Source organism: Micropterus salmoides, unplaced genomic scaffold (assembly GCF_014851395.1).
Source record: "Micropterus salmoides isolate LMB-PRFRI ecotype aquatic unplaced genomic scaffold, ASM1485139v1 Ms_hic_scaffold_6, whole genome shotgun sequence".
Lineage (NCBI taxonomy): Eukaryota > Metazoa > Chordata > Actinopteri > Centrarchiformes > Centrarchidae > Micropterus > Micropterus salmoides.
The window spans coordinates 26,084,570-26,111,712 of record NW_024044348.1 but is presented as its reverse complement, the minus strand read 5'-3'; the positions used below and the strand labels follow the sequence as shown (position 1 = coordinate 26,111,712).

Below are 27,143 nucleotides of genomic sequence, written 5' to 3'. Positions count from 1 at the left end.
GAGTTCAGCTCATGATGAATAGAGGCCAAAGTGTTGTGTTTATAATTTTGTTCAGTGTATTTAGTTATAGACTTTTTCAATAATTTCTGGAAGATCTTAATCTTAATTTTTTTTACAGCCTATTAAGAAAACAGTTGTAGCGGCAGGGATAAATTGGGAGGAAAAGCCATTTTCCATGGTTACTACCCATAGAGTGCCTGGTGTTTACTTACAGTGTGCTTGTCTGCCTGTCTGTTCACATGAGGAGCACAGTGCAACCCCATAGAGCCAAACGAATATGCAGCTGGAGTGTGAAATAAAAACAATATAATAAATACAATAAATCTTTGCTTTATTTGTACTTCTCTTCATTTTCTCAGGCCAGGAGGAGGTGTGTCATTCTTGGAGTGCCTGACTTGGAGTACACAGGAGGAAACGTATCAAAGACGTTGTAGGTGGTGAACACTGTCTTGAACAGCTGGAGGGGAGGAGAGGTAAAGCAGAGAGGACACAAAAAGGAGGGACAGAGAGAAAAATACAGAAAAGGGGGGACATTAAGTATGTTTTGCCTTGATTTAGTTAAAATAGTTCAAACATAAGGCAAAACCATAGTTAGCTGAAGAACACTGAGGCTCATAAATGGGAATGAATACATTTTTATTCACAAATACACTCACCAAGACCGCGTGCAACTTCCTGCTGTGTGTGTGTGTGTGTGTGTGTGCGCGTGTGTGTGTGGGGAGCGGTGAATTGCTCTTTTCATGAGTGACTGTGACAGGTTTCTCATCGGGCCCTGAAGCCTCCTCGCAGTTAGAGACCATGTACAGCACAGCCCCCGAACTACAACCCCCCCCCCCACACACACACACAAACGCATGCTGAACTGGGTGATGGTGTAAAAGAGAGAGTTTTCTGTTCAACCACCGAGTACAAGAGACGTTGTTGGTACCACACGTGAGTGTGTGTTCCTGTGTTTTTATGCGTCTGCACCGGCTGCTGGAACTAAGCGGGGCTCTTAATCACGGTTGTAACGGGCAACATTACCGGCAGCGGCAGAAGGCTAATGATGAATGCCTGAGTCTCCATGCAAACCCTGACCTCCTTTTCTGCTGCGATGCACAAAAAGCTCTAGCTCTCTCTCACGAAAACACACACATACACATGTATTTGTGTACACACACAAACAGGCATAAGTTTGCATCAACACAAACATCTTGACAAAAAAAAAAACACTGCTGAGGCATATGAACTTAACACAAAAATGCTTGTGCACACAGACACACACACACACAAACACACTTTGCTGTTCTATAGGCGGGCTATGGGACCACTTTTATGATACAACCTGTTCTCCTATTAGCTCTCTTAACCAGTCACTTAGATTACCTAGAAAGCAGTGCGATGTCCAACCTCCCCCCCCAAAAAAACATATGTTAAGCTTGTCATTGGAGGAAGACAGTGAGAGATAAATTGAGATGTAAATGACAGAGAGACAAAGAAAGAAAGAAAAAAGGAGACGTAAGAGCATTAAATGAAATGTAAATGAGAGCGAAAGAGCCAGAGAAATAGAAATAAAAAAGAGGAAGAGAGATCAGTACATGAGAGAGACAGATGGTAATAAAAAAAGAAGTAAATGAGAGAGATTTTGCAACAGAGGGAGTGAGTAGTTATAAACGAGTGTAAAGTTTTGATGAAGGACAAACTAATGTCAGGGACTGGGGCGGTTCGGGCTTCCTGCTCCCCGGCTACCACATGTGATCCCGCCTGTCACTCACACTCCATCGCCATGACAATCATTGTAATGCCGACGCCTGGGGGCGGGGACAAGCCTGTCCTTGTAACAAACAGAAACCCTCCGCGATCTGACGCCAACAACTGCCGAGAAGATCTCACTCAAACACACACACACACACACACACACACAACCATCACACGGTGGTGCCACACAAACAGAAACTCTTGCACACTCCTGTTTAAATTCAGCTACATTTTTCGGTAACAATGATGTTATGTGATGTGTTACTGTCACAGTGTCCATGTTTTGTCCACCACATTCATTGTGTAATATGCAGCATTTTGTAGCCTGTGCATCTGGATGTGTGTGTGTGCTTTTAAATGTATATTTATTGTATGCATTCATACAGTGCATGCCAGTCTGTGATCACATATATGTGTGTGACAGAGGAGTGAGACAGAGACAGAGAGACTGTGTGTGTGTTTGTGTGTGTCTATGTGTGTGTGTTAGCCATGGGGTAGGGAGCAGGGACTTGTCAAACTGAGGAAGAGATGGCAAACTGGATGGTGATGCCAGCCCTGTGTGACAGCTCCTTCACACACATATGCACATACTCGCGCGCACACACATACACACATGCTGTAGCCCCCCAAACCTACCCTAGCCCACACTCTAGAGCTGTGAAAGCTGGGACGCAGAGAGAAAACGAAACTGGTTGAACCTCCTTTTAACTGGGGGCTGATTGGTGTGTGTGTGTGTGTGTGTGTGTGTGTGTTTATAGTCTATGGTGGGAGGTGGTGGGCTGGCGGGGAGGGAGGGTGGAGGTTCAAAGTGTCACATCAATTTGTGGCTGTGCTGTTTCTGAAAGAGGCTAACCCCACTGCCACATAGGCTTAGCACAACAGTGAATAGCATACTGGCAGACAGGACACATGCATACAATACAGACATGCACACACACTTATACACGTGTGGTATACTTGAAGACCTACACAGAAATGCAGACGCAGACATTTATACAGTTTCTACTGTAGTCAAATTCGAAATCCTTCTCAAGATGTAAGTGTACTTTTGTTATTTTGAATTGCTCCTTCAGTCATAAAAGATGTGTTCATTCAGCACCATGTGCCATAACACAAGATAACAATTGTTAAACAGGCCTTGATTCCTTCGAAGACTGCGCGTACACACATAATTGAGTTGAATGCCATTTTCTGCAAATCTATCAAAGCGCTTGCCTGAAATTGTATTTTGGTGGAATGCTCCATTGTGCCTCTGAGCCCAGAGCGCAAGGAGCCAACTGAGGTGAGGTTGCTGGTTAAAAACCCCCAGGGGTGACCTGGCCAGGGCCCCAGACCACTTTAACCACTCGTCTCCATTAACAGGCTCCCCGATATCATTATGCTCCCTGGGGACCAGGCGTGCTCTAACCAACCATTTACCCTCTCTCCTCTATTTCTCTCTCTCGTCTCTCCCTCTCTCTGCCATGATGTTACTCAATGAAAAAAGACAGCGAGGTGAAAAAATATGAGATTGATTTATTTGCTTCAGTGTTCTTTGGGATGGAGTCCTCTCCCTCTCTTTCTTTCCCATTTCTCTACCTCTCTGCAAACTGAAACCAATTAGTGAGCAGAGCACTTGTAGCAGGGAATGTAGGGCAAGCGAGGAGTAATAAAAAAGTATTGACTTTTCTGTGACTGTACGCGGCGTGAAAGGGGTGCTGCGGCCTTGTCCGACATGAAAGGAGCTCCATTAATTTCACTTATTTCACCCAGGCCCCTGTCAGGAGGCCCTAATGTGTCCCAGGCGCACTTCTCACATGCAGGCACTCAGACAGCGCAACGCAGCTCCAGCCTGGTTACCAAATGAGTTTACATTATATATCGGAGCAAGAGAGAGAGGGAAGCACAAGAGAAAGGAGTAATTTCTAATTCCCTGGTGGGATACAAAGCGAGGCCTTTCATACGTAGCTAATTTTGCCACAGCTTCAACTCCTCATCCGCCTCGCTTTCGCACTCTCGTTCTGCATCATGTAAAGGCCACAGTTCCAGGAAAATGACCTACAGTACCTAAACAGGACCACAACATACCAGCCTGAGAATAAGACAGTAAGACACGTTAGTTTCAATTTCATAGCGACCACTCAGTCCACCAGTAGACAACATACATGCTGGTATAAACTGTAAAAACAATGCTTATCCTTTTTAGAAATAACCTTATTTTAAGATACAAAAGAATGGCCTTTTTATTAATACATAAGAATATCAATTTCCTCCAAATAATAATTAATTTGCTAGAACATGACTGCAAAAGGTAAAAAATATATATACATCATACGCCCCACTTTGATGTCTTAAAATAAAATGTGCAAACCTCAACAGTTTATCAGCTAGACTCTGCTTTCTTGTCACACTGGTTGCATGTTTTCTTATATAGACATACTTATTTGTAATTTGTGCCATTTAGAACACATAACCACCACTGATGTACATTTTGTTTGGGGAATGTGCATTTCTCATGGTTTTACCACAATTCTCTGGAAGGTGGGTTATGCCTTGATTAAGTAAAACCAGTTAGCAATGAGAAGCTCCTTGAACTTTTCTCATCAGACACTTGGGGTTGGCCTACTGTCACCAGGTAAATTCTATTTACCTGGAATTTTAGCAGTAGTGTGTGCGTGCGTGCATGCGTGTGAGAGTGAGACTGTGAGATAGATGCAATGTCTGAGATTCTGTGTGTTTATGTGTGTGTGTGAAAAAGAGTGAAGAGTGAGAGGCTATCTGCAGACAGAAACTAATCAGTGTGTGTGAGATAAGAAAGCAGCCTTTATGGTGTATGGTAATCACCCCCCCAGCCTGCCACCGCCATGCATAATCACCACGACTTATTCACATGATTGATGAAATATGCGTCTGTGAAATCTGAGCTGCTTTTGTTATCATCCTGTTTTCCCCTCTCCCCCCTCTTTCCTTTTCTCTCAATCTTTTTTTTGTCTTGTTCAACCTCTCTGTCTCTCTAAATATCTCTCCCCTGCTCTGCAGCGGCCAAAGATGTTTGGAACCATGTACAAACAAGAAATTAAACCCACAGCACGGGGTCCCTCTTGAAACTATGCACATGCACACATTGTCATTCTATACATACTTTTCTCTCATATGAGGCATGCAAAATGCATGAGAAAAGCAACATCATCTGAAGAGGAATATGAAGAAAGGGAATAGGGGTAAAAAGATAAAGATAAGGGTAAGAGAGAGCCAGTAAACGAGACACATTAATTGTTCTGTCCTGCAGAGAGAAATGTTGGCTGGATTAGAGGGGGATGAGAGGAGAGAGAGATGGAGTGATAGATGGAATTAGATGGATAGATGCTTCAGAGAGCTCTTGTCATTGACACTCAATCGCATTAATCAGGGAACGGATGCAGAATTCACAACTAAAGCAACATGAAAAAACAGAGTTTTTTGTTTTTAAAAATAAGCAGCAAGTCCATACTAGGGCACAACTACTGAAGGAATGAGTTCATGTGTCTGTACACGGTGAAAAAAAAAGTAATTACAGTAATAATCAGGAAAGCAGTGCTATACATGAACCACCATCAGAACTGAGAAACATGACTCTAAAAACATAATCTTTAATGTTTATTTCTAAAGTGGGGCATTTTATGTGACTGACTCGCATTTGGAGCCAGCCTCAAAGTGGCCATTTGAAGAACTGCAATATTTGGCACTTCAGAATTGGCATTATTTTTCGGCCCCAGAGATTGCCATCTTAGAAACACTCCCTTATTCCTTCCACAGCACCATAAGTGAGTTGGGTCTGTGTTTTACCTACCAAGCCCCATTGTTGCCTGCATGTATTCTGTCTGCATGTACTTTGTCTGATATATATATATATCAATGTTTCCCACACAAAGACTTTACTTGGGCGGGCCGGCCAGGTAGATTAACAGTGGGCCCAAGTAAATTTGGCGACCCATTTTAAAATCATTTTTGATTGCAGCGCTGTGCAGCGCATATTCGCTCCACATATCCTCTCACTCAGTCGCGCTCTCTCTCTCTCTCTCTCGCAAACACGGACAACAGACCCGTCTGTGAATTGAACGGTTAGTATCATAAACACCGCTGCACAAATCTGTCCAACACAACTCTGTCAATGTCGGAGACCCATCTTCAAAACAGTTATTAGCAAGCATGTAAGGAGCCTAGCTAATAAGGATAGCTATGTTAACTATGGAAAACAGCTGTTTAAGTTAGCACGCTGTGTAACTGATAGTCAGTAGGTGCGTTCCAGATAACTGGCTGACTTTTGCCGACTTGATAGGGTAATAAAAACAGCGCCGTCAAGTCAGTGACATCTTGCAGCGCAGGTGTTGTGCCGAATTCTGCATGCCTGCCGTGAATTGCATACACCTCGCGGGAGGTAACGCTCTTTTACACTAAGAGGTGGATGCAAATCTCGGCAGGTAGCCTACAACATCCGTTTTGCCGAATTACAACACTTTTTAAGGTCCTTTTCAGACACTTTGCTGTTCACATTGTTTGAACAGGGGTAACGCAACATGTTTTTGCTGAATCTCAAGAAATGGTAGGCTACTTTTACTAAGTGTAATAATATATTAACGATTGTTAAAAAATAGTATAGCGTTTAAAAGCAGAACTTTAATGCATTTTCACGTAATTCTCGGCAGGCATAAATATTCGGCATAACCCCCCCCCCGTTATCTGTGGGAAACACTGTATATATATATATGCTGTAGCCACTCTCCCAGTGCTCCGATCACCACTGGCACCACCGTTGCTCTTACTTTCCACATCTTTTCTAGCTCCTCTTTCAGCCCTTGGTATTTCTCAAGCTTCTCGTGTTCCTTCTTCTTGATGTTGCTGTCGCTTGGGATTGCCACATCTATCACTGCAGCCTTCTTCTGCTGTTTGTCGATCAACACGATGTCTGGTTGGTTAGCCACCAGTTTGTCAGTCTGGATCTTGAAGTCCCACAGGATCTTAACTCGATCATTCTCAACTACCTTAGGAGGTGTCTTCCATTTTGACTTCCAGCCCATACTCATGGCAGATGTTCCTGTACACTATGCCAGCTACCTAGTTATGGCGTTCCGTGTACGCACTTCCTGCCTGCATCTTACACCCTGCTGTTATGTGCTGTACTGTCTCCGAGGCATCCTTGCACAGTCTGCACCTGGGGTCCTGCCTGGTGTGGTAGACCCCAGCCTCTATTGATCTTGTACTGAGTGCCTGTTCTTGGGGTGGAACCCTCCATGCGTTGTAAGGAGCTTTCTTGTCTTGATGTTAGTGGCCTCTATCTCCTCCTTTGGCCAGTTTATTATACCAGCAGGGTATCTGATGACTGGCAAGGGTGTATGTGTTGATGGCTCGGATCTTGTTCTTCCCATTCAGCTGACTTTTCAGGACCTGCCTTACTCTCTGTAGGTATCTTGCTGTGGCGGACTTCCTTGCTGCCTCTTCATGGTTTCCGTTAGCCTGCAGCACCCCAAGGTATTTGTAGCTGTCCTGAACATCTGCAATGTGGCCTTCTGATAGTTCAGTCCCCTTGGTTCTGATCATTTTCCCTCTTTTTGATACCATGCAACCACACTTGTCCAGTCCGAATGACATTCCAATGTCATTGCTGTAGATCCTTGTAGTGTGAATCAGTGAGTCGATGTCTCGTTCATTTCTGGCCTACAGCTTGATGTCAACCATGTAGAGGAGGTGACTGATGGTGACTTTGGAACCGGTATCCGTAGCCAGTCTTTGTGATGATCTGGCTGAGGGGGTTCAGGCCTATGCAGAACAGCAGCAGGGATAGTGTATCGCCTTGGTATATGCCGCACTTGATGGTGACTTGTTGAATTGGCTTTGAGATGGCTTCCAGACTTGTTTTCCACAGCCCAATTGAGTTCTTGATAAAGGCTATTAGTGGTCTGTTGATCTTGTACATTTCCAAGCATTCCAGTATCCATGTATGTGGCATTGAGTCATCAGCTTTCTTTTAGTCAACACAGATTGCTCTGCCTGGGCTTGCAGTCTCGAGTGACAGCTCTGCCAACAGTTTTTGGTACCGTATTTGTTGTGGTGGCAGCCCGGCTGACAGTGAGTGTCCTGTTTTTTTTCTCCTTTTTATCAGTTATTCTGCTTTTTCCTTGGTTTTCTGTTCCCTGCCTGCCTCCCTGTGTTTTCTCCCCGGTGTGTGCTCTCTCTCCCTCTGCTCCTGAGCCCAGCCAACGACCCGCACCTGCACCTCATCAGCCACCTCATCAGCCTGCCACACCTGCCACTAGTCAACCTCATCCCTGCCTGTATTTCAACCCCGGTTCTCCACACCATTCTTGCTTGATCGTCGTTGCTCTATACCCGGTGTCACCTCAGCGTTCAGGCTCTCATGTTTCTCAGTTTCTCTGTGCTTTGTCACTGCTGTCACTAACCCTGTCCCTTTGTCTGTTTTCCCCCCAGGTTCGCTCACCCTCGTCCTCCGTTTTGTCGGCTGGGCTCACCCTCCGGTCCTCTCCTCCTCGGACTTCCCTCGCGGTGTCCTCCCAGTCCTTCCTTGCCTCCCCGCTTCTTCGGCCCCAGTGTTCCCCGGCTCCCTGGTCCCAGTCCCGTCGGTTTCCCTGTGCCAGTGTTTCCCCGGGCGTCCACCTCTCCCTCCACTCCAGTCCCTCACCCCCCTTTTCCTTCAATAAACCTCCTTCCCTCTGAGCTCTGCATTTGTGTCCTCTCTGTCGGTCCCCACACCACACCACCGTAACAGTGTTCTTCAATACATAATTTGAGGCATTCTACACAATACTTCTTTTTCGCTCCTATAGTCAAAAAAGCAATAGGAAAGACAGCGTTTATGTTTAAGGCTCCTTCAGACTGGAATAACTTACCTTCAAACATACGATCTTTAACATCATTTCACATTTAAAAAAAATATTTTGTCTTATTTTGAATTTAATTGTTCATGTTTCAGATGATGCTAGATCTACATATAATTTACAAGTCACTATATTCTTTATTCTATGTTATGTTTTTGTGGGCAAGTATTTGTTCACAGCCTCTATGTGGCTATCAAGTGGCTGTATTAACTTAAATACTTGTTGTAGTGTGTTGATTGTAGTATTGTCTGTGTCTTATTACTGTAATGTGTTTGATTTGTTCTTTATTGTATTGTATATTAGGACCCCCTCGAAAACGAGATGGTTCATCTCAAGGGGTTTATCCTATTCAATAAACTTATTCCAACTATACTCAAACTGGCCTTCTTGGATCACATTTCATTGCGTTGTTTTAACACCGGGCTTCTTCCTGAATGAACAGCCGCTTAAAAGGGTAAAAAGGCTTTGGCCCATGACTTGCAGGGCTAAGACTAAGGGACAATGTAGGAAAGGACTAGGACAGACAAAGACTGGGAAGAGGGCTGGGACTAGGACTGATTTGGGTTCAGAGGAGGCACTGAGGGAAGGAGGGGGCTGAGATTGAGGGTAAGTTTAAGACTGGGGTTGGGGCTGGTGAATTAAGGCCCCCAGCCTCAGGGTGCTATTACACATCTATAATGAGAAACAGAGAAGAGGGGGGCTTGTCTTTGCACCTCAGCACACCTTAGATTAAATATGCACAATTCTCATGCAAAATGGGCCAGGAACAGCCGGGACCAGCGTTGCTGTCTAATCCCCTGTACTGGAGTTGTTTCAGCCAGGGTTAACAGGCTCATCAGTCAACACAGGCTGCTTAGCACAGGATATCAAGGCCATTTGCAGGTTTAAGTGTTTGTGATTGCTTCCCTTTCCAGATCCCACCGCCACCCCAACCCCCCGCACATGCTCCCTGTGCTGGCTAGTGAGAATATGAGCCTGCAATAAGACACACAGACGTGCATATATATCAACCATCTAATAGCATAGGTAAAAGTGTGGCTTTCACATAAACATCAGCCTGCTTACCAAGTGTACAAAATAAAGTATACAAATCACAAACACACACATTGGAAAGACTAGATTCTCACACAGTGACACATACACACCTGTATCACCAAAAGACACTTGGGTCAGAGAAAAAGGGATAGAGCAATAGAGAGACAGACAGACCGATAGATCAATAAAAAAAATTGAGGGAATCTCATTATCAAAAATTATAAAAAGGAGTTTAGAGTAAAACAATGGACTAGAATTCCTCAGGAGAAACAGGACATACAAAATGTAAGAGGAAACAGGAAACGTAACAGAATAAAAACACATCTTCTACCTGCTATTAGAAAATGTATTCGTTCACTTTTTTGACAGCAAAACACACCTGTAAGTCTATGTATGCTGTCTGCTCCATCCTCTGTGTCCGTCTACACCGTAGCTTCATCTTAATCCATCTGCATATCACAGCCTGGTTTGACTTCTATCACCAACACACTGCTGTATGAGAGGGCTGTAGTGTGTGTGTGTGTGTGTGTGTGTGTGTGTGTGTGTGTGTGTGTGTGTGTGTGCTATCAAATGGCTGAGTGCACAATACACACACACACACACACACACACACACACACACACACACACACACACACACACACACACCAATAGTTTTCAACAAAATGGGGGTGGGGGTGGGCAGAAAAAAGTTGCAGCTAGGTATTGCAGATGAAGAGGACAGAGAAAAAGAGAACAAGTGTGCAAATAAACAAGACAGCAAGGGAAAGAAAGAGTGATGGCAGGAGACAGAGATAGGCAGTGATTATACCACACTACATACAGTATGGTTCAGTGGAGCATATCTGCACAGGGACAGGCGGTCCATTAAAAGCACAGACATTCTTATTCTGCTTGTCTGCCTGTTTTCTCTTACATCCATGTATACATGGAGTGGAAACTGGAAATAAACCTGAAAAAAAATCTCTGATCTTGACTTTGCTTCAAAATAACCATGATGACAATGCATTTTATACAGTGCCTTTCTTTTTTTGCATGGCTTATACACATATATATACACTGCTCAAAAAATAAAGGGAACAGTAAAATAACACATCCTAGATCTGAATGAATGAAATAATCTCATTAAATACTCCTTTCTTTACGTAGTTGAGTGTGCTGACAACAAAATCACACAAAAATTATCAATAGAAATCAAATTTATCAACCCATGGAGGTCTGGCTTTGGAGTCACACTCAAAATCAAAGTGGAAAACCACACTACAGGCCGATCCAACTTTGATGTAATGTCCTTAAAACAAGTCAAAATGAGGCTCAGTAGTGTGTGTGGCCTCCACGTGCCTGTATGACCTCCCTACGACGCCTGGGCATGCTCCTAATGAGGTGGCGGATAGTCTCCTGAGGGATCTCCTCCCAGACCTGGACTAAAGCATCCGCCAACTCCTGGACAGTCTGTGGTGGATGGAGCGAGACATGATGTCCCAGATGTGCTCAATTGGATTCAGGTCTGGGGAACGGGCGGGCCAGTCCATAGCATCAATGCCTTCCTCTTGCAGGAACTGCTGACACACTCCAGCCACATAAGGTCTAGCATTGTCTTGCATTAGGGGGAACCCAGGGCCAACCGCACCAGCATATGGTCTCACAAGGGGTCTGAGGATCTCACCTCGGTACCTAATGGCAGTCAGGCTACCTCTGGCGAGCACATGAAGGGCTGTGCGGTCCTCCATGCCACCCCACACCATTACTGACCGCCAAACCGGTCATGCTGGAGGATGTTGCAGGCAGCAGAACGTTCTCCACGGGGTCTCCAGACTCTGTCACGTCTGTCACATGTGCTCAGTGTGAACCTGCTTTCATCTGTGAAGAGCACAGGACTCCAGTGGCGAATTTGCCAATCTTTGTGTTCTCTGGCAAATGCCAAACATCCTGCACGGTGTTGGGCTGTAAGCACAACCCCCACCTGTGGACGTCGGGCCTTCATACCACCCTCATGGAGTCTGTTTCTGACCGTTTGAGCAGACAAATGCACATTTGTGGCCTGCTGGAGGTCATTTTGCAGGGCTCTGGCAGTGCTCCTCCTGCTCCTCCTTGCACAAAGGCGGAGGTAGCGGTCCTGATGCTGGGTTGTTGCCCTCCTACGGCCTCCTCCACGTCTCCTGATGTACTGGCCTGTCTCCTGGTAGCGCCTCCACGCTCTGGACACTACGCTGACAGACACAGCAAACCTTCTTACCACAGCTCGCATTGATGTGCCATCCTGGATGAGCTGCACTACCTGAGCCACTTGTGTGGGTTGTAGACTCCGTCTCATGCTACCACTAGAGTGAAAGCACTAACAGCATTCAGAAGTGACTAAAACATCAGCCAGGAAGCACAGGAACTGAGAAGTGGTCTCTGGTCACCACCTGCAGAACCACTCCTTTACTGGGGGTGACTTGCTAATTGCCTATAATTTCCACCTGTTGTCTATTCCATTTGCACAACAGCATGTGAAATTGATTGTCAATCAGTGTTGCTTCTTAAGTGGACAGTTTGATTTCACAGGAGTGTGACTGACTTGGAGTTACATTGTGTTGTTTAAGTGTTCCCTTTATTTCCCTTTATTTGAGCAGTATATATATATATATAAAATTTATGTTTGGAATGTACTCATGTACTTAGATGAATTTAGACTGACACAAGTGCATTGCAAATGTAATGCATCATTACTAAAGCGCTATCTTTCTAAATTTTCTTTCTTAGTCTTTACTGTGTTATATCTAAACCGCATAATTTACTGCTGAATTGTAGTACTTGTGTCTCACTAAACTCATGCTATAGTAAGATAATATAATCCTTATATACAAGGATAGCAAAATTGAATAAAAACTCTGAATAAGACATTTTACTTGTCAAGCACTACCAGTTATGGTAGTCTATTAATGTAAAGAGAAATATTAATGTCAATTAGCGCATCTAAAGGATTACGTAAATTACTTTAAAAAAACAAAGTCTCAGATGAACCTTTAAACTATACATTTGTTTCAGACTTTGTGTGAAAAGGCTTTGACTTAGAGTTGGCCTGGAGGTTACATTCAGGCCTAAAGAAACAAATCTTAACCTACTATTGGATCCTACTCAAGGCAAAAGTTGTGAATATTTTTAATAACTATTAATAATAGTTATTATTATAACAGCATTTTTATTTATTAGTTTTAAACAGAAGCTTGACACAAATTCATATGATTAAGTCAAAAAAAAATTGGCCTGAAGTGACCTGAGTTAATCTGGTCAAGTCGGGTCCAAGAGCTTTTAACATAAATAATAAAGTCTAATGTCATTAATTTTCTTATGTCACACCAAAATATGATTGCTAATCATTTAATTGAGACTGTCCATTTAATATCATGCTGTGTGCACTCGGCCCTCATCGTTACTCTGTATGCAGGCCTCGCAGTGCAAAATGCCACCGTAATGGAAGAGAAGTGTTAGGTTAATTGATAAATCTGAGGTCCAGAGTAGGAAGGAGTGTGGCAGGGGGAATGTTTTATGGCTGTGCAAATGAAGGGGCTGCAGAGTTTTACACAAGCCGTAAAATTGTTATGGAGAATTAGCGTTCTTTCTTTCTCACTGCAGTAACCTGGACACTAATGCAGCAGAGCTGGAGAAATGGGTAGACATGATATCATAAGAAATACATACACTGACAGACACACATAAAAGGTGGACACATTTGAGTTCATGCATTTGCTGCCTACCCCACCTAATTCCTTTGTCTCTTCTTGTGGCCTATTTCAGTTTAGGTATTAATTGCTAATGAATACTGTTACCATTAAAAAGACCCATCATACATCAGTTGTATGCAACACGGTGATACATTATGGCTGATGCCATTTAGAGTGAACCACCAGGTGTCTGTATGTGTGTAGATACACTTTTCCTGTCCCTGTTGCCTGAAGCTTTGCACCCACAATGCCATAATGACAATAGTAAAGCTACACTGTAGTAGTTGGGAATAGACTATGTTGTGTGTCTCTGTGGGGGTAAGAAGGGGTGTGTGTTTTGAGTATGTGTTACGGTGAGAGGCGGTGATAAGGACAATACTGGGGCAACATTAAAGGGTATGTAGGGTTGGGCTATCGGCAATGGCCAGTGTATGCACGTATTCATGTGTATATATGCAATTGTATATGTCTATGTGCATGTGTTCAGGAAAGCAGGGATTCCTGTGCAAACGTGTGTTCTGTTATGTATCATTGTCAGTTGGTTCTGATCAGTCGCTAGCTTTTGAAAGAGAGGACGACTGACGAGTGTCAGTCTAATGCGAGGGGAAGGAAAGGCTTGGAGCGCAGACAGACACAGACGTGACCACTCACTGTAGTGTACTTGATTAGCACGAAGCCTCCTAATTAGCAATCCTCTGTGGTTACAGGCAGTACCGCTGGTGACATGGCTAATAACACAACCACAAAATTAGCATGGACAGAGAGGGCTTTCCCATATCTGCATTTGAAATTAGTCATTGTTGGTGCAGAAGCCAAAAAAACTTTGAGTATTTCATTTAACAATGAACATTACAGTGTTGGCTATATTAAACTTGTTAAAGATGTTTAGGCATTGTTCACTCATAAAACCTAGCCTTTCATAGCCTTCTTTAGATTTTTTCCTAACAAACAATTCAAAAAAGAGTTCACATTCTTGCCACCCTTGAGTGAGAAGTGTGATTACACCCTCAGCTTGAGCAAGATAACACCAGTACCCTCTTTCTTTACAGTCAGATCACAGTAGTTCCAATTTTTCTGATACAATGGTGTTTGATGAGCTCTATTAAACACATGTTCAACTTGTTTCAACATGTTTGACCCATTGATATCAACCCAATGATTGATATGCAACTGCAGTTGCAGAATGGACAGCACCTAACCTACAAACCTAACCTACCTAAGGAGAGTTGAAACAACAGAAAAACACTTATGTTCTTATAAATAATAATGCCAAAGCTACATAGTGTGAGGCCCTGGTCTGGAGGAGGGTCAGATCATGCATGTTGAGCTATTTAGGTCGACATCGAGTTATTAGTCAAAAACAATAAAGCCAGAGCTACAACTCTCAAGGAGAGCTCTGAAATTTAGGCTGGTATTGAGAGTTACATTAGAGATGAGGAATGTGAATGAATGGAGAACAGAGCTGTGAAAGAGGGTCTGAGGTCTCTGAAACTAATATTTGGTGGGGAACCTGGGAAGTCATGCAAGGGCACACAGGAGCTGTAGAAAGGAGCAACCACCTGTTGGCCTAAGACAAGGCCACTGAGCTCCTGGAGAAGTGGGGACTGGTCATCTGTGTGATTATGTGTACATACTGCCAACAGCTGTGATGGTCAAGCCAGAGTTAGCCATGGTCTGGAACTAGGAAAAAACTGGGCTATGTTAATGATGAAGCTTCAGGCTGTGTAGAGGGCTGAAGCAAGGCTTAGGGTGATGATTGCAAGCAGGGCTAGATAATGTGGCAGAAGCTGGGTGAGAGGACTGTGGCTAGGATTTGAAAATAATTAGAAGCATGGCTGGATAACATAGCTAGATAATGTGGCTGGGGGGAGGATGGCTGGGCACGGTACTAAGATGATGAGTACCAGGGTTGAGCTGTCCACTCCTTTGGCCTGCTGAGCTGTGACAAGAAGCTCTGCTGGCTGCTGCTGTAGCTCAGGGTCATGCCAACGATAGGACTAATGCACTAATTACCACAGAGCGAGAGAAGAGAGAGTAAATAGAGGAAGAGAGAGATACAGAAACACGAAGCGTCCACAGAGACAAAAAGTATAATCTGAGGTCTGATGAGCTCTGAGTGTCAGCAGTATGACATGACTGGGTTGACAGCAGGCACAGCTATCTTCATCTTCTTCTTCAATAACATCCTATGCAGCAGCAAATTTCACAGAGACCACAGAGCTCAAGTTTAGCTAGCACGTATAAACGTGTGTCTGGGTGGTATGTGTATGCATGAGCAAGTGTGTATGTGTTAGATATTGACTTTCGGCCTGCAATGCTTTTCGGCTTTGGCGAATATCTGCGAGTAGGTTTCAAATTTGAACAATGAGCTAAATTATCCCTGATGGCTTTAATTTTGGTGGTGTCGGTGAAAACCTTCATTTAACACACATGCTCAAAAACACAAACAACCTACAACGTTCTCTTCAATCTTGTCTTTTACAAATACTGTATAGCATAGATCCACCAAGCAAAACTGATCTTGCGCCTCTGGCCCCTGTTGTCAGCTGCAGGAGACCCCATTCCCCCGCCCACTCACTCCTCATACTTATTTATCTCCAGTTCCTGGGGCCGTGTTAGTTCATTCCCCTGTCGCTGCTCTCTCCTTCTTCCCTTGCTCCTCTCTCTCTCTCGTTTCACTCCTCGTTTCCGGGCAATTGGGTCTGGGTGCTGGTGGTGGGGGGTAAGAGGTTGGGGTGGAGCTGCTGGGAACTTTGTGTGTGTGTGTGTGTGTGTGTGTGTGTGTGTGTGTGTGTGCGTGCTGGGAAGTGAGCTAATAAAGGACGGTGATCCATGAAAGGCCTTGAGCAAAGACACAGTCAATTACCTAATGCCTGGACCAGACCGCAGGGCCTACGCACACACATTCTCTCTCTATCAGACTCACTCTCACACACACACACACACACACACACACACAAATTCGTGCATGCACCTCATTTACGTATACATGGAGAGGGGGCAGTGGAGGGCATAACTGGGAATTGTGTGTATGTGTGTGGGGGGGTGCATATGCGTGTGATGGAGAGCTCCGATTTATTAAATTGCTGTCACTTTTGACAAATTTGTGCAACTCAAGTTGAAAGGGTTAGCCTGCACTGCTTCTCTTTTTTTCTTCTCGTCTTTTCTTTTAGAGGAGAATAATACCTTTAAGACTAAAACCCGGGCAACTACAGAATAAACTGGTGGCTGCCATCAGTGTGCATGGGTTGACAGGTGTGGTCTGACCTGGCTTCATGTCCTAGCTCTAGACGAGGGTTTATCATGGATCGGATGTTGATTGTCTGTGATGTGAAAGGGCAAACACGGGTTTCTATAATAACAGTATGATCGCTTTAATTATTAATATAATTATAGGATTAGTATCTACTATAGGTTTATAGTAGTCATTCCTTCCTGTTCAACAATACATTTAGCTTTGCTTGCTTCTCAGTCTCAGAGACTTTTGACTGTACAGTTTAGGTTGTTGCATTAACATGACCTACACAATCATGTTAAATCTCCAGCAGAAATATTGTAGCAACCTACTGTTGCTACAATAATGTAACCTACTGTTTAAAAGAAGTGAAACACAATAGCCCTGTTTAGGCAGAAAGATACATTTATACACGGTCTTGTACTGTATAATCGTGTGTTTAAGCTGTAATGTGCTCATCTTTGCTGAAAGATGTTGACCATATGTGACAGCAGTCTGAAATAAATGGCTCATATTGAGGTTTTATCACTTCTTCATTATCCTGCATAACACAGAGGGCTTGTGGGCTGATGAAGCATTCATCAGCTATGCATCTCTGCACAGGATGATGGCTAGGTGGGTATGTGGTCTCCAACGATGACTTAATTTAGGTACATAGTAGGCATACCTGATAACTAAGTGTTTATTAATAATAATAATAATGTTTGTGTTTGCAGTTTTCAACCTACCTCCTCTTGGAGTCAGTGTGTAATCTACTATCTGAAGTTCTTGGTGTAGGCTGGCTGAGCAAAGGAACTGCTGCTGTGGCTCAGATGGTGGAGTGTACTTCCTGTTCCTCTGGTTGGCGGAGAGCAAACACCTCAGGTTAGTCTTTACTAAAATATCAAACAGTGATTAGTTTGTGCAGGAATCCACAATGCAGAAAATGGGGCAAATATAAAAAAAACACAAAATACACAGACAAGACAGGGAGAAATCTGCAGATATGCAAGTTCCTTTAAATGTCTAAAAAAGGTTGGAGTGGCAAGCACACTGGGAGGTCTTCTCTGTAGTCACAGAAATTATTATTGTACAAGACAGATCAAACAGGAGGTTAATAACAGTACTTCACACTTACACAGCTGAGTAGATTAGCCTGTGAGTGGTGAGGTTATAGTCAAGTGTTTTAGCCAAGACACATAGACACGCACAATTCCCACTAAAAATTAATACAAGTATTGAAATAAAGCAGGGAGAGACTGTTTATAACAAACCCGGTCTGAAGTCTGAAAATTATCTCCAGGCCAACACCCGTTGTTTTTCATAATAAGGATGTGCAAATTTGCTACTTAATGTTACATGAATTTGCTTGCCTATATTTGTGTCCACTCATGTATGTGTTCACAAGCATGTATTCATTGATATATATGAAAGAAAAAAATGACATTAATTAATTGTTATTGTAGTTTAATTTTGTGTGTGGGTGTTTTTGCGTGTGTTATGTGTCTGCATATCATTCTCACAGAGTGCCACTGTGAAGTCGTACAGACTTATGTCGTCGTAGCTGATTCTGGGCCTCCTCCAGGTGTGTGTAAGAGGTCTGCAGACGCAACGTCAGGTCAGGACAATGCACGCGTTGCTCCCACACTTCCCCCGGTTCTCTAAACAGACCCTGAAATAACCACAACCACCAACACACACAGAAGGACACACACACACACACACACACACACACATCAGATAACTGTTTCAGACCCCTACCTCTTTCTTTCTCTGATCCCTCTCCCACAGGTAGTGATGGCTTACTGCTAAAACCAGAGGCCAATCCTCTTCATATCGCCTCCTGTGACACAGAGACTAAGAGAGAGTGAGAAAGAGAGAGAAAGCAAGTGAAGAAAATGATATCAGGAGAAAGAGAGAAGGGAGAACAAAAAAAAAAATATGCCAGACTAAAAGGAACACAGAGAGAGGGGAGAGGAGCGACAAAAAGTAAGCAAGATAGCAAAAAACTACTATATTGTCTGATCAACCTCATGTGGTTTAATCAGGCTTTATCTTCCCATGGACAATTATTAAGTAAAAAAATGTTTTCAAGACAACACATAACAACAATGATGGAATATATCACCCACTACCAGAGATCTTTTTATGTGTTTTTAACAAGATTAAAGTTCACTTTATTAGGCAGTGGCTACACACACAGTGTCTCTAACAGGTGAAACACATTGTTGGTTTTGGGCTTTTCTGGGGATTTGTCTGGGGAAAAGATAAAGGAACACCACCATTATCTTTAATTCTTTGTAAAGTGCTTGAATTGCATTTGCATAAAACATATATCATGTTTTCTCTCTAACTGTATTCATCCAACTGTTTTTTTCAAAACTCACAAACAAGTCTGTTAAACTTTAAACAGCTGTCTGTCAATTTCATTCCTTGTACTTCTTCTTGACATTGTGGCTCCTACCCTGGAGTGATGGGTTTCTGATGTCTACTGACATATCAAAGTTGCAAAGACAAAGAAATGTCATTTATAGCGAAAATTCTTGTGCCATTCCCTGTCTAACCTCACTTCCCCCCTTACATCCCCTTGAGACTTCATCATCCTCGTCATACCCTTGTACTGAAGGCATTGGATACATCTGAAACATACAGTGGTTAATGTCTTAACCATTAAATTAAAAAGTGATCGCATTGGAAGCTTTTGTAATTTCTGGTTACAGAAATGTATTTCTTAAAACTCAACACTCAGTGATTTTTATTCATTCTAGTTTTGATGATGTAGAGGGAAAATTAGGTTAATGGTTCATTAACCTGTCATGTTACTTTACATAATATGCAAAATTATGCAAAAATTCCATTCAGTTACAAATACTAAACAAATATTGAAACTTTTATGTGTGATCAAAGTCTGATTTTACATAGAACTACAAGTTTTCTCCCAATAAATGAATATACTGCCTATTAAAATATAAATTTCAACATATAATGCTGTTATTAAACATGTAAAAAATAAAAAGTTAAATAAATGTTTTTAAAGTGCATGAATAAATCCAAAATTGTACACCTAACCCCGGGGGCGTCAGTGCATGTGTGTAGTTGCAGAAGGGGAACACTTGCTGTTGAGACGGAGCCCCAGCTTCCCAGGTGTTGTCCCGAGTTGTCCGCACCTAGCGGGACGTTCAGATCATTTATCACCGTAGATGAAACACACAAAGAATATTATATCATTTTTAAATCGCAGGCTACTTGAACTAGACCCGTGAGGAACCGTGACGTGCATGTAAAGTTAGTTGCCACACGGCATGCACACAAAACTCTGCACAAGACCGGTGATCAGAGAGAAAATGGTCAACAATAAGCCTCAGTTTAGCTGTAAATGTACAGTGTAAGTTACACTGACTAATGAATAGAGACTGCAGCGCTGCAGCTTCTCAAGATTAAAGCAGAGCTACCGTGTATAAACCCCCCCCCCCCCTCCAGCCGCTTGCAATTGCCGCGCACAAAAACACACATTTTCAGTCGACTGCAGGCAAGACTTGGCAATTCTGATTGGATTATGTAAATCCTTAGTCGGGGACAGCCCTACTTCTAAACATGCATTACCATGTAACTGTATGTAAGTGTATATGCTCTTTTCTGAGGGTAGTGTGTAAACTTTGTGCAGTGCCGATTAACTTAAATGTTGTTGCTTTGTTTGAGGTGACCTTCAGTTGTTGTTTGGTGTTAAAAAAAGAGGGAGGATGAAGGGGGAGAGATAGAGGGAGGGACGGGAACCCTGTCCTTGCTCCTATCACGACGGGATCAGTGGCCTGGCCTGACCACTTCCACAGCCAGCACCTCAACCTTATCCATCACCACAAGATAGTTATCACACCAGGGAGGGAGGGGTTGTGGGGTTGAGTGCAAAAGAAAGAAAGGGGGACTTCCTGCACTAATCATACACACACTCATTCTCAAAACAGAGAAACACAGGAGGCAGAGACAGAGAAAGACAGACGTATATAAATATAGATAAATAAGGAATTATTCTCCATGTCAGCACCAAGACACTTTCCTGACACCTTTAATGCATATGGTTCTGAAACCTTTTCAAATTAGACCGCGGACCCCCATTTGATAAGATTTTGTTCCAGGATCGCCCATATGGTAGGATTTTGGCTTTTAGATATTTTATTCCAGAAAGTGTATGGAATCCATGACCAAAAATTCGTCACTATGTCACTTATGGATGGACTTGAATGAATGAAAATTCATTGATGAAATGATTGACAATAAATGATTCCCCTTTTTGCTGGGGACCCCCTGGAACTCCCTCAAGGACCCCTGGGGGTCCCCGGACCACACTTTGAGAACCACTGCTTTAATGAACTCACTCTAACTACAGCCAGCTGGTCACATGTCTGCGAGTATGTGTGTGTGAAGTGCAGCTAATAAAATGAGACAGATCCACGCCTCATTTCTGCTCACTTATGTTTTACATTACTAGAAACTAATAATAGGGAAAGCACTTTGCCATAAAGAGCTACAGAGCGTAAATAACACAAATGGTGAAATGGCTCCTCATCAAATCATCACCATACACACACATATGCACACAATCCCATACGTACACACATGCATAAATGCACAGCTGGACCATGATAAATTGTAAATTGACAGCAATTGAAAGGATCCTTCAACAGTTTAACTGTTGCATTGCTTTAAAGCTACATTAATAGTTTTGAGTACTGAATTAGAAGCGGACCTTGAGACAATTCCCCCACTCAGATCAACTGGACAAGGCACAACGGTTGGTGCTGTGATTGCCCCAGAGGAGAGGAAAGAGAGCCCGGATAGGCACGAAGCTGGCTTGGACTTGCTCTTGGCTAAGGTCTGGTCTGGACGAAATGGGACTCAGGTTGGCCAAACGACAGGGAATCATCTTTACAGACACCTGCTCCCATCAACATCCAGATCAAGCACTCACCAGGCAGACCTTGATACGAGCAGCCAGAGTGCAAGACTCCGCCGAGACAAGAGTAGGCAGACTCTGTGTTTGACATCGATGATGCTTGGTGCACAAATGCAGCCAAAGTGGACACAGTTTCAGAAATGTAAGATTTTTTATGTGAAGATGAAAACCATTTTATCATCACTAACTTGTTGCTACTTTTTACATTATTGCGAACACAAATTCAAAAAATGCACTGCAGAATGCATAATGTTTAGGTATAATAACTTACTATCTAAACTGATATGTATGTCAAGACAGTGTTCTTGTGAGTGTGCCTTTTTCAGAAATGACTGTGGTCAAAAGTTGCTAATGCAGCATTAATATGGTCAGATGGAGGTCCCTAAATACACAAAATGACATAGTTATATCTGTTTCTCTGATGCAAAATATGCATTGACTATTCTCTTCCAGTGCCCCAATACATTAAAAAAAAACTAATGATATAATACAACAGACTACTACAGTGGTGCAGTGGTTAGCACTGTCGCCTCACAGCAAGAAGGTCATGGGTTCAAACCCTGTGTGTTGTTTGCATGTTTTCCCTGTGTACTCCGGCTTACTCCCACCATCCAAAGACATGCAGGCTAGGTTAATTGGTGTCTCCAAAATTGTCCTTAGGTGTGGATATGAGTCTGAGTGGTTGTTTGTCTATGTGTGGCCCTGCGATGGACTGGCAACGTGTACCCTGCCTTTTGCCTGATGTAAGCTGAGATTGGCTCCAGCCCCCCGCGACCCTATACGCAGGATAAGCGGTTGACGATGGATGGATCTTTGTGCACTGATGAACTGATGAGGAACACAAATGAGAGCTGCACATGGGACCCACTTTTAATACACACACTGTGGTACACAAGTATTTGACAGTAACAGTCACATCCTCAGTCAGAAATCCAGACAATAAACCACTCTGTGCAGTATCCCCCAAGAGGGCTGTCTGCCATGTTTTAATGATGTCATTCTTTTTTAGAAAATGTTTTAAAGGCCCTCTGCTTGCATAAAGAACCACCTCCAACAAGACAAGAAGGGGATGTTGGGGGGCTCTAATAATTAGTCAGACACATTAGTTAGACACTTTCTAAAACAAAAAAAAAAAAAAACTGGAAAAAAAAAACTGGTGAATGCTTTATTGCTTTCTTTTTAATCTTTCTGTCTACAGGTGCTGGTCATATAATTAGAATATCATCAAAAAGTTGATTTATTTCAGTAATTCCATTCAAAAAGTGAAACTTGGATATTATATTCATTCATTACACACAGACTGATATATTTCAAATCTTTATTTCATTTAACTGTGATGATTAAAACTGACAACTAATGAAAATCCCAAATTCAGTATCTCCGAAAATAAGAATATTACTTAAGACCAATACAAAAAAAGGATTTTTAGAAATGTTGGCCAACTGAAAAGTATGAACATGAAAACTATGAGCATGTACAGCTCAATACTTAGTTGGGGCTCCTTTTGCCTGAATTACTGCAGCAATGCGGCGTGGCATGGAGTCGACCAGTCTGTGGCACTGCTCAGGTGTTATGAGAGCCCAGGTTGCTCTGATAGTGGCCTTCAGCTCTTCTGCATTGTTGGGTCTGGCATATCGCATCTTCCTCTTCAAAATACCCCATAGGTTTTCTATAGGGTTAAGGTCAGGCGAGTTTGCTGGCCAATTAAGAACAGGGATACCATGGTCCTTAAACCAGCTACTGGTAGCTTTGGCACTGTGTGCAGGTGCCAAGTCCTGTTGGAAAATGAAATCTGCATCTCCATAAAGTTGGTCAGCAGCAGGAAGCATGAAGTGCTCTAAAACTTCCTGGTAGACAGCTGCGTTGACCATGAACCTCAGAAAACACAGTGGACCAACACCAGCAGATGACATGGTACCCCAAACCATCACTGACTCTGGAAACTTTACACTGGACTTCAAGCAACGTGGATTCTGTGCCTCTCCTCTCTTCCTCCAGACTCTGGGACCTTGATTTCCAAAGGAAATGCAAAATTTACTTTCATCAGAGAACATAACTTTGGACCACTCAGCAGCAGTCCAGTCCTTTTTGTCTTTAGCCCAGGCGAGACGCTTCTGACGCTGTGTCTTGTTCAAGAGTGGCTTGACACAAGGAATGTGACAGCTGAAACCCATGTCTTGCATACATCTGTGCGTGGTGGTTCTTGAAGTACTGACTCCAGCTGCACTCCACTCTTTGTGAATCTCCCACTTTCACAATCGTCTCCAGGGTGTGGTTATCCCTATTGCTTGTACACTTTTTTCTACCACATCTTTTCCTTCCCTTCGCCTCTCTATTAATGTGCTTGGACACAGAACTCTGTGAACAGACAGCCTCTTTGGCAATGACCTTTTGTGTCTTGCCCTCCTTATGCAAGGTGTCAATGGTCGTCTTTTGGACAGCAGTCTTCCCCATGATTGTGTAGCCTACAGAACTAGACTGAGAGACCATTTAAAGGCCTTTGCAGGAGTTTTGACTTAATTAGCTGATTAGAGTGTGGCACCAGGTGTCTTCAATATTGAACCTTTTCACAATATTCTAATTTTCTGAGATACTGATTTTGGGGTTTTGATTAGTTGTCAGTTATAATCATCAAAATTAAAGGAATGAACACTTGAAATATATCAGTCTGTGTGGAATGAATGTATACATTATACAAGTTTCACTTTTTGAATGGAATTACTGAAATAAATCAACTTTTTGATGATATTCTAATTATATAACCAGCACCTGTATTATATATATATATTTTATATTGTTGTGCTCGGTTACTTTACTCTGTCTCCACCTGCTTATGTCTGTCATGGTTGCACCTTTTACCATCTCACCTGCTGTTTCTTGCTGGAAATCGGGGGCAATATGGGCCTGTAGGAGTTGCAGGTTCTAGTGGTTTTCATCCATGGGGATCCAGGAGTCCCAGGGAAACTGGGGGCTGTTGGGCGAGGCATGCCTAAGAGACAAGCCTTGCCTCTCGGGGCCAGTCTAGTAGGGGTCTGGTACTTGACCTGCCTCAGCAGTTGTTCCATCTCATGGGGGGCTGGCTTGAATGGAGAGTTGAAAACCCCTGGGCACTGAAGAAAGAGAGCGAGAAAGAGAGAGAGGGATAAAGGTCAACTCTATATTATAGATATAGTGAAAGACACAGTATAAGTATAAGAAATGTAATATAAGTAGATGCATACGTGTATTTCTGACTGGCTATGAGGATATTACTCTTACTTAAGGTTCCTAGTCGGGTCGCCACCCAAATTCAAACCAAGGACGTTGCAGTTGGATTATACTTTTTTGAGGCACCAGGATGTCCTAGGTGTTTAACTCCCCAAACACTATAATGTATTAAAATACTATATGGAGTTTGGGAAAACCAAATATTAGGGGATCATTAAATAACCTCCTGGGACAGCTTAAAATGAAACTAACAACTGCTAGCCACTATTAGAGTCAATATTCTGAGGTAATTTGAAACATCAGTTTTGTTGACAACTTTTTCATACAGTTTTTCATCAAAGTTTATCAAGTTTATTGCCCTTCATATTATCCATAATAAACTTTGTGAAATTCACCATTCTGTATCCCTTCTGACAACAGTTCAGTTCATCTTCACTGCCTCAAATGCATACACCATGGCTCTTAGCCAATCAGAGGCTTTTGCCAGGTTACATATTTGGCTGGAGCATTTAGATAACAAAAAATGACTACAGCGACAACCTAGCTGCATCTGTCTCAAATTTGGCATTATACAAGACTTGTTCATTAGAACAACACATGCACAAATACACAAATGTACACACATACAAAACTGTGCCTCCCTGTTCTGAAGTGGGGTAGAGATTTGCCACAGACTCAATAATAATTATTCAAATCACAGTGATCCTTTTGCCTGTGTGTTAATTGCCAGACCAAAGCTTTGAGTTTGAGGACTCTGTATCTACTCTATATGCTAATAACACTGCTTGCTATTTAGGGCACTCTAAAACACTGGGACAACGGAGAGAAAGGGCATAAGTGGGAAATTGCTCCAACTATATTGACCCGAACCTCACTCTTTTCTAAAATAACATATTAACAGACTGGTTAATTAGTAAATGTTTCATTATTAGACCATGAGCACTTTTGATGGAAGTGTTTCAGAACGAGTAGAGATAATTAATTCCACTTCACTGACCCTGATTTCTCTAACCATGGGTTGTAGACAGAACTGGATAACAGCAGATTTTTAACGATGAGTCCTTATCTTGGTGCAATTTTTTTGTGCTAGCACAAAGCGGACAGTAGAGCAAATGCATTATTTTCATTGGGTCAAATGAGTGGACCGCCTCTTAAAACTAGAACAATTTAATGACTCCAGCAGAGGCACAAATACAATTTTAATGTGATCAAGCCACAACTGGTTTATATTAATGGGTGTTTCTTTCCAATAATGCCATCTACAGCTACTTGGTGAACATATAAGCTCCCTTCCTTTCAAGTTATGAAAGAAAGGGACCTTAGGCATCATACACCAGCAAGAATTGAATTATTATGGTTCTCATTCACTGTTTATGTAATTACGTAAGCGGCCAGCATTATTGTGCGCATGTATATCCAAATATGACTAATGCAATGCAACCTTTTAAATCACTACAGTAAATAAAAATAAATATTGGCAACAGACAAAAGTTAATAATATATAATCAAAAACTAAAAGATAAATTCTACTAAAATTAATTGTATTTGCCTTCTTGTGTTAACTGGAGCATAAATTCAACTATAAAAATGGGATATTGTATGTCCATGAAAGAATATTTTGGTACTGTATATTTGTGGCCTGGCCTCCAGAGTACCATTACTGAAGCTTGTGCAAACTCCACACGCTGATCATATATCGCTCCTACAACTGTATTACTGCACTACTAGAGCAGGACTGCTCTTGTTCCTTTGCATTCACAGATTCCTTTCAGAGCTTCTAATAGAGGACCTAGCCCATAAAAATATCACAATAGTACAGGGTACAGTACATGACTGTGATTAAGAGTGTTATGGCTGAATAAAATGTATTCTCAAAATCTCCAACATCTTAAGAAGTGTCTGGCACTCTAAATATTCTAAACACAAACCCAAAATCAGGATTTTCAGTGTTTTTAATGACATTTCTTCAGTGTTCAGGATCAGTCTATTCAATGCATTAGGTTTGAGAGTACACACCTAACTCAAACAGGAAGGTACAGACTGCTGGGGACACACATCACATACATAAACGTAATCCTCGCCACTCTTAAAGACACACACACGCACGCAAACACACACATGCGCACATGCAAGCCCAAATGTACCAACCTAGCTACGGGAAGAGCAATGATGTTGACCCCAGGAACACACCATCTCTATCTCTGTCATAGGGACTTGGGGCCTTTTGGTAAGCTGTGTGTGTGTGAGCATGTGTGTGTGTGGGTGTGTGTGGGCTGGGGTCCGAGAAGTGAGGAAGGATGAACTGTGTGGGAGAGCCATCTATTCACTGCTGACAAGGTCAGAGCTACGAAGGGAAAGAGTCCCCTGCCATATGCAGAGAGAGAGAGAGATATATAGAGAGGAAGAGATGGACAGAGGGCGGGGAAGAGCACACAAAGTTTT

General features: G+C 42.7%; 1 protein-coding gene across 5 annotated transcripts in view; it reads right to left on the bottom strand.

Moving 5' to 3' along the window:
• Positions 1 to 314: 314 nt before the first annotated feature.
• The window catches only part of spata17 (spermatogenesis associated 17), a 44,794-nt gene continuing 17,965 nt past the window's right edge, over positions 315 to 27,143 (bottom strand). For 2 of the 5 annotated variants that reach the window (XM_038702183.1, XM_038702184.1), the window contains exons 7-10: positions 24,362 to 24,604; positions 18,090 to 18,215; positions 17,293 to 17,401; positions 315 to 457 (exon numbers count right to left, since the gene is read on the bottom strand). In XM_038702183.1, the coding sequence (XP_038558111.1) occupies positions 420 to 457; positions 17,293 to 17,401; positions 18,090 to 18,215; positions 24,362 to 24,604 (516 nt within the window). In that variant the 3' untranslated portion in view covers positions 315 to 419. Of the gene's footprint in view, positions 458 to 17,292; positions 17,402 to 18,066; positions 18,216 to 24,361; positions 24,605 to 27,143 lie in introns of all 5 variants that reach the window. The other 3 variants (XM_038702185.1, XM_038702186.1, XM_038702187.1) reach the window with 2 other exon arrangements.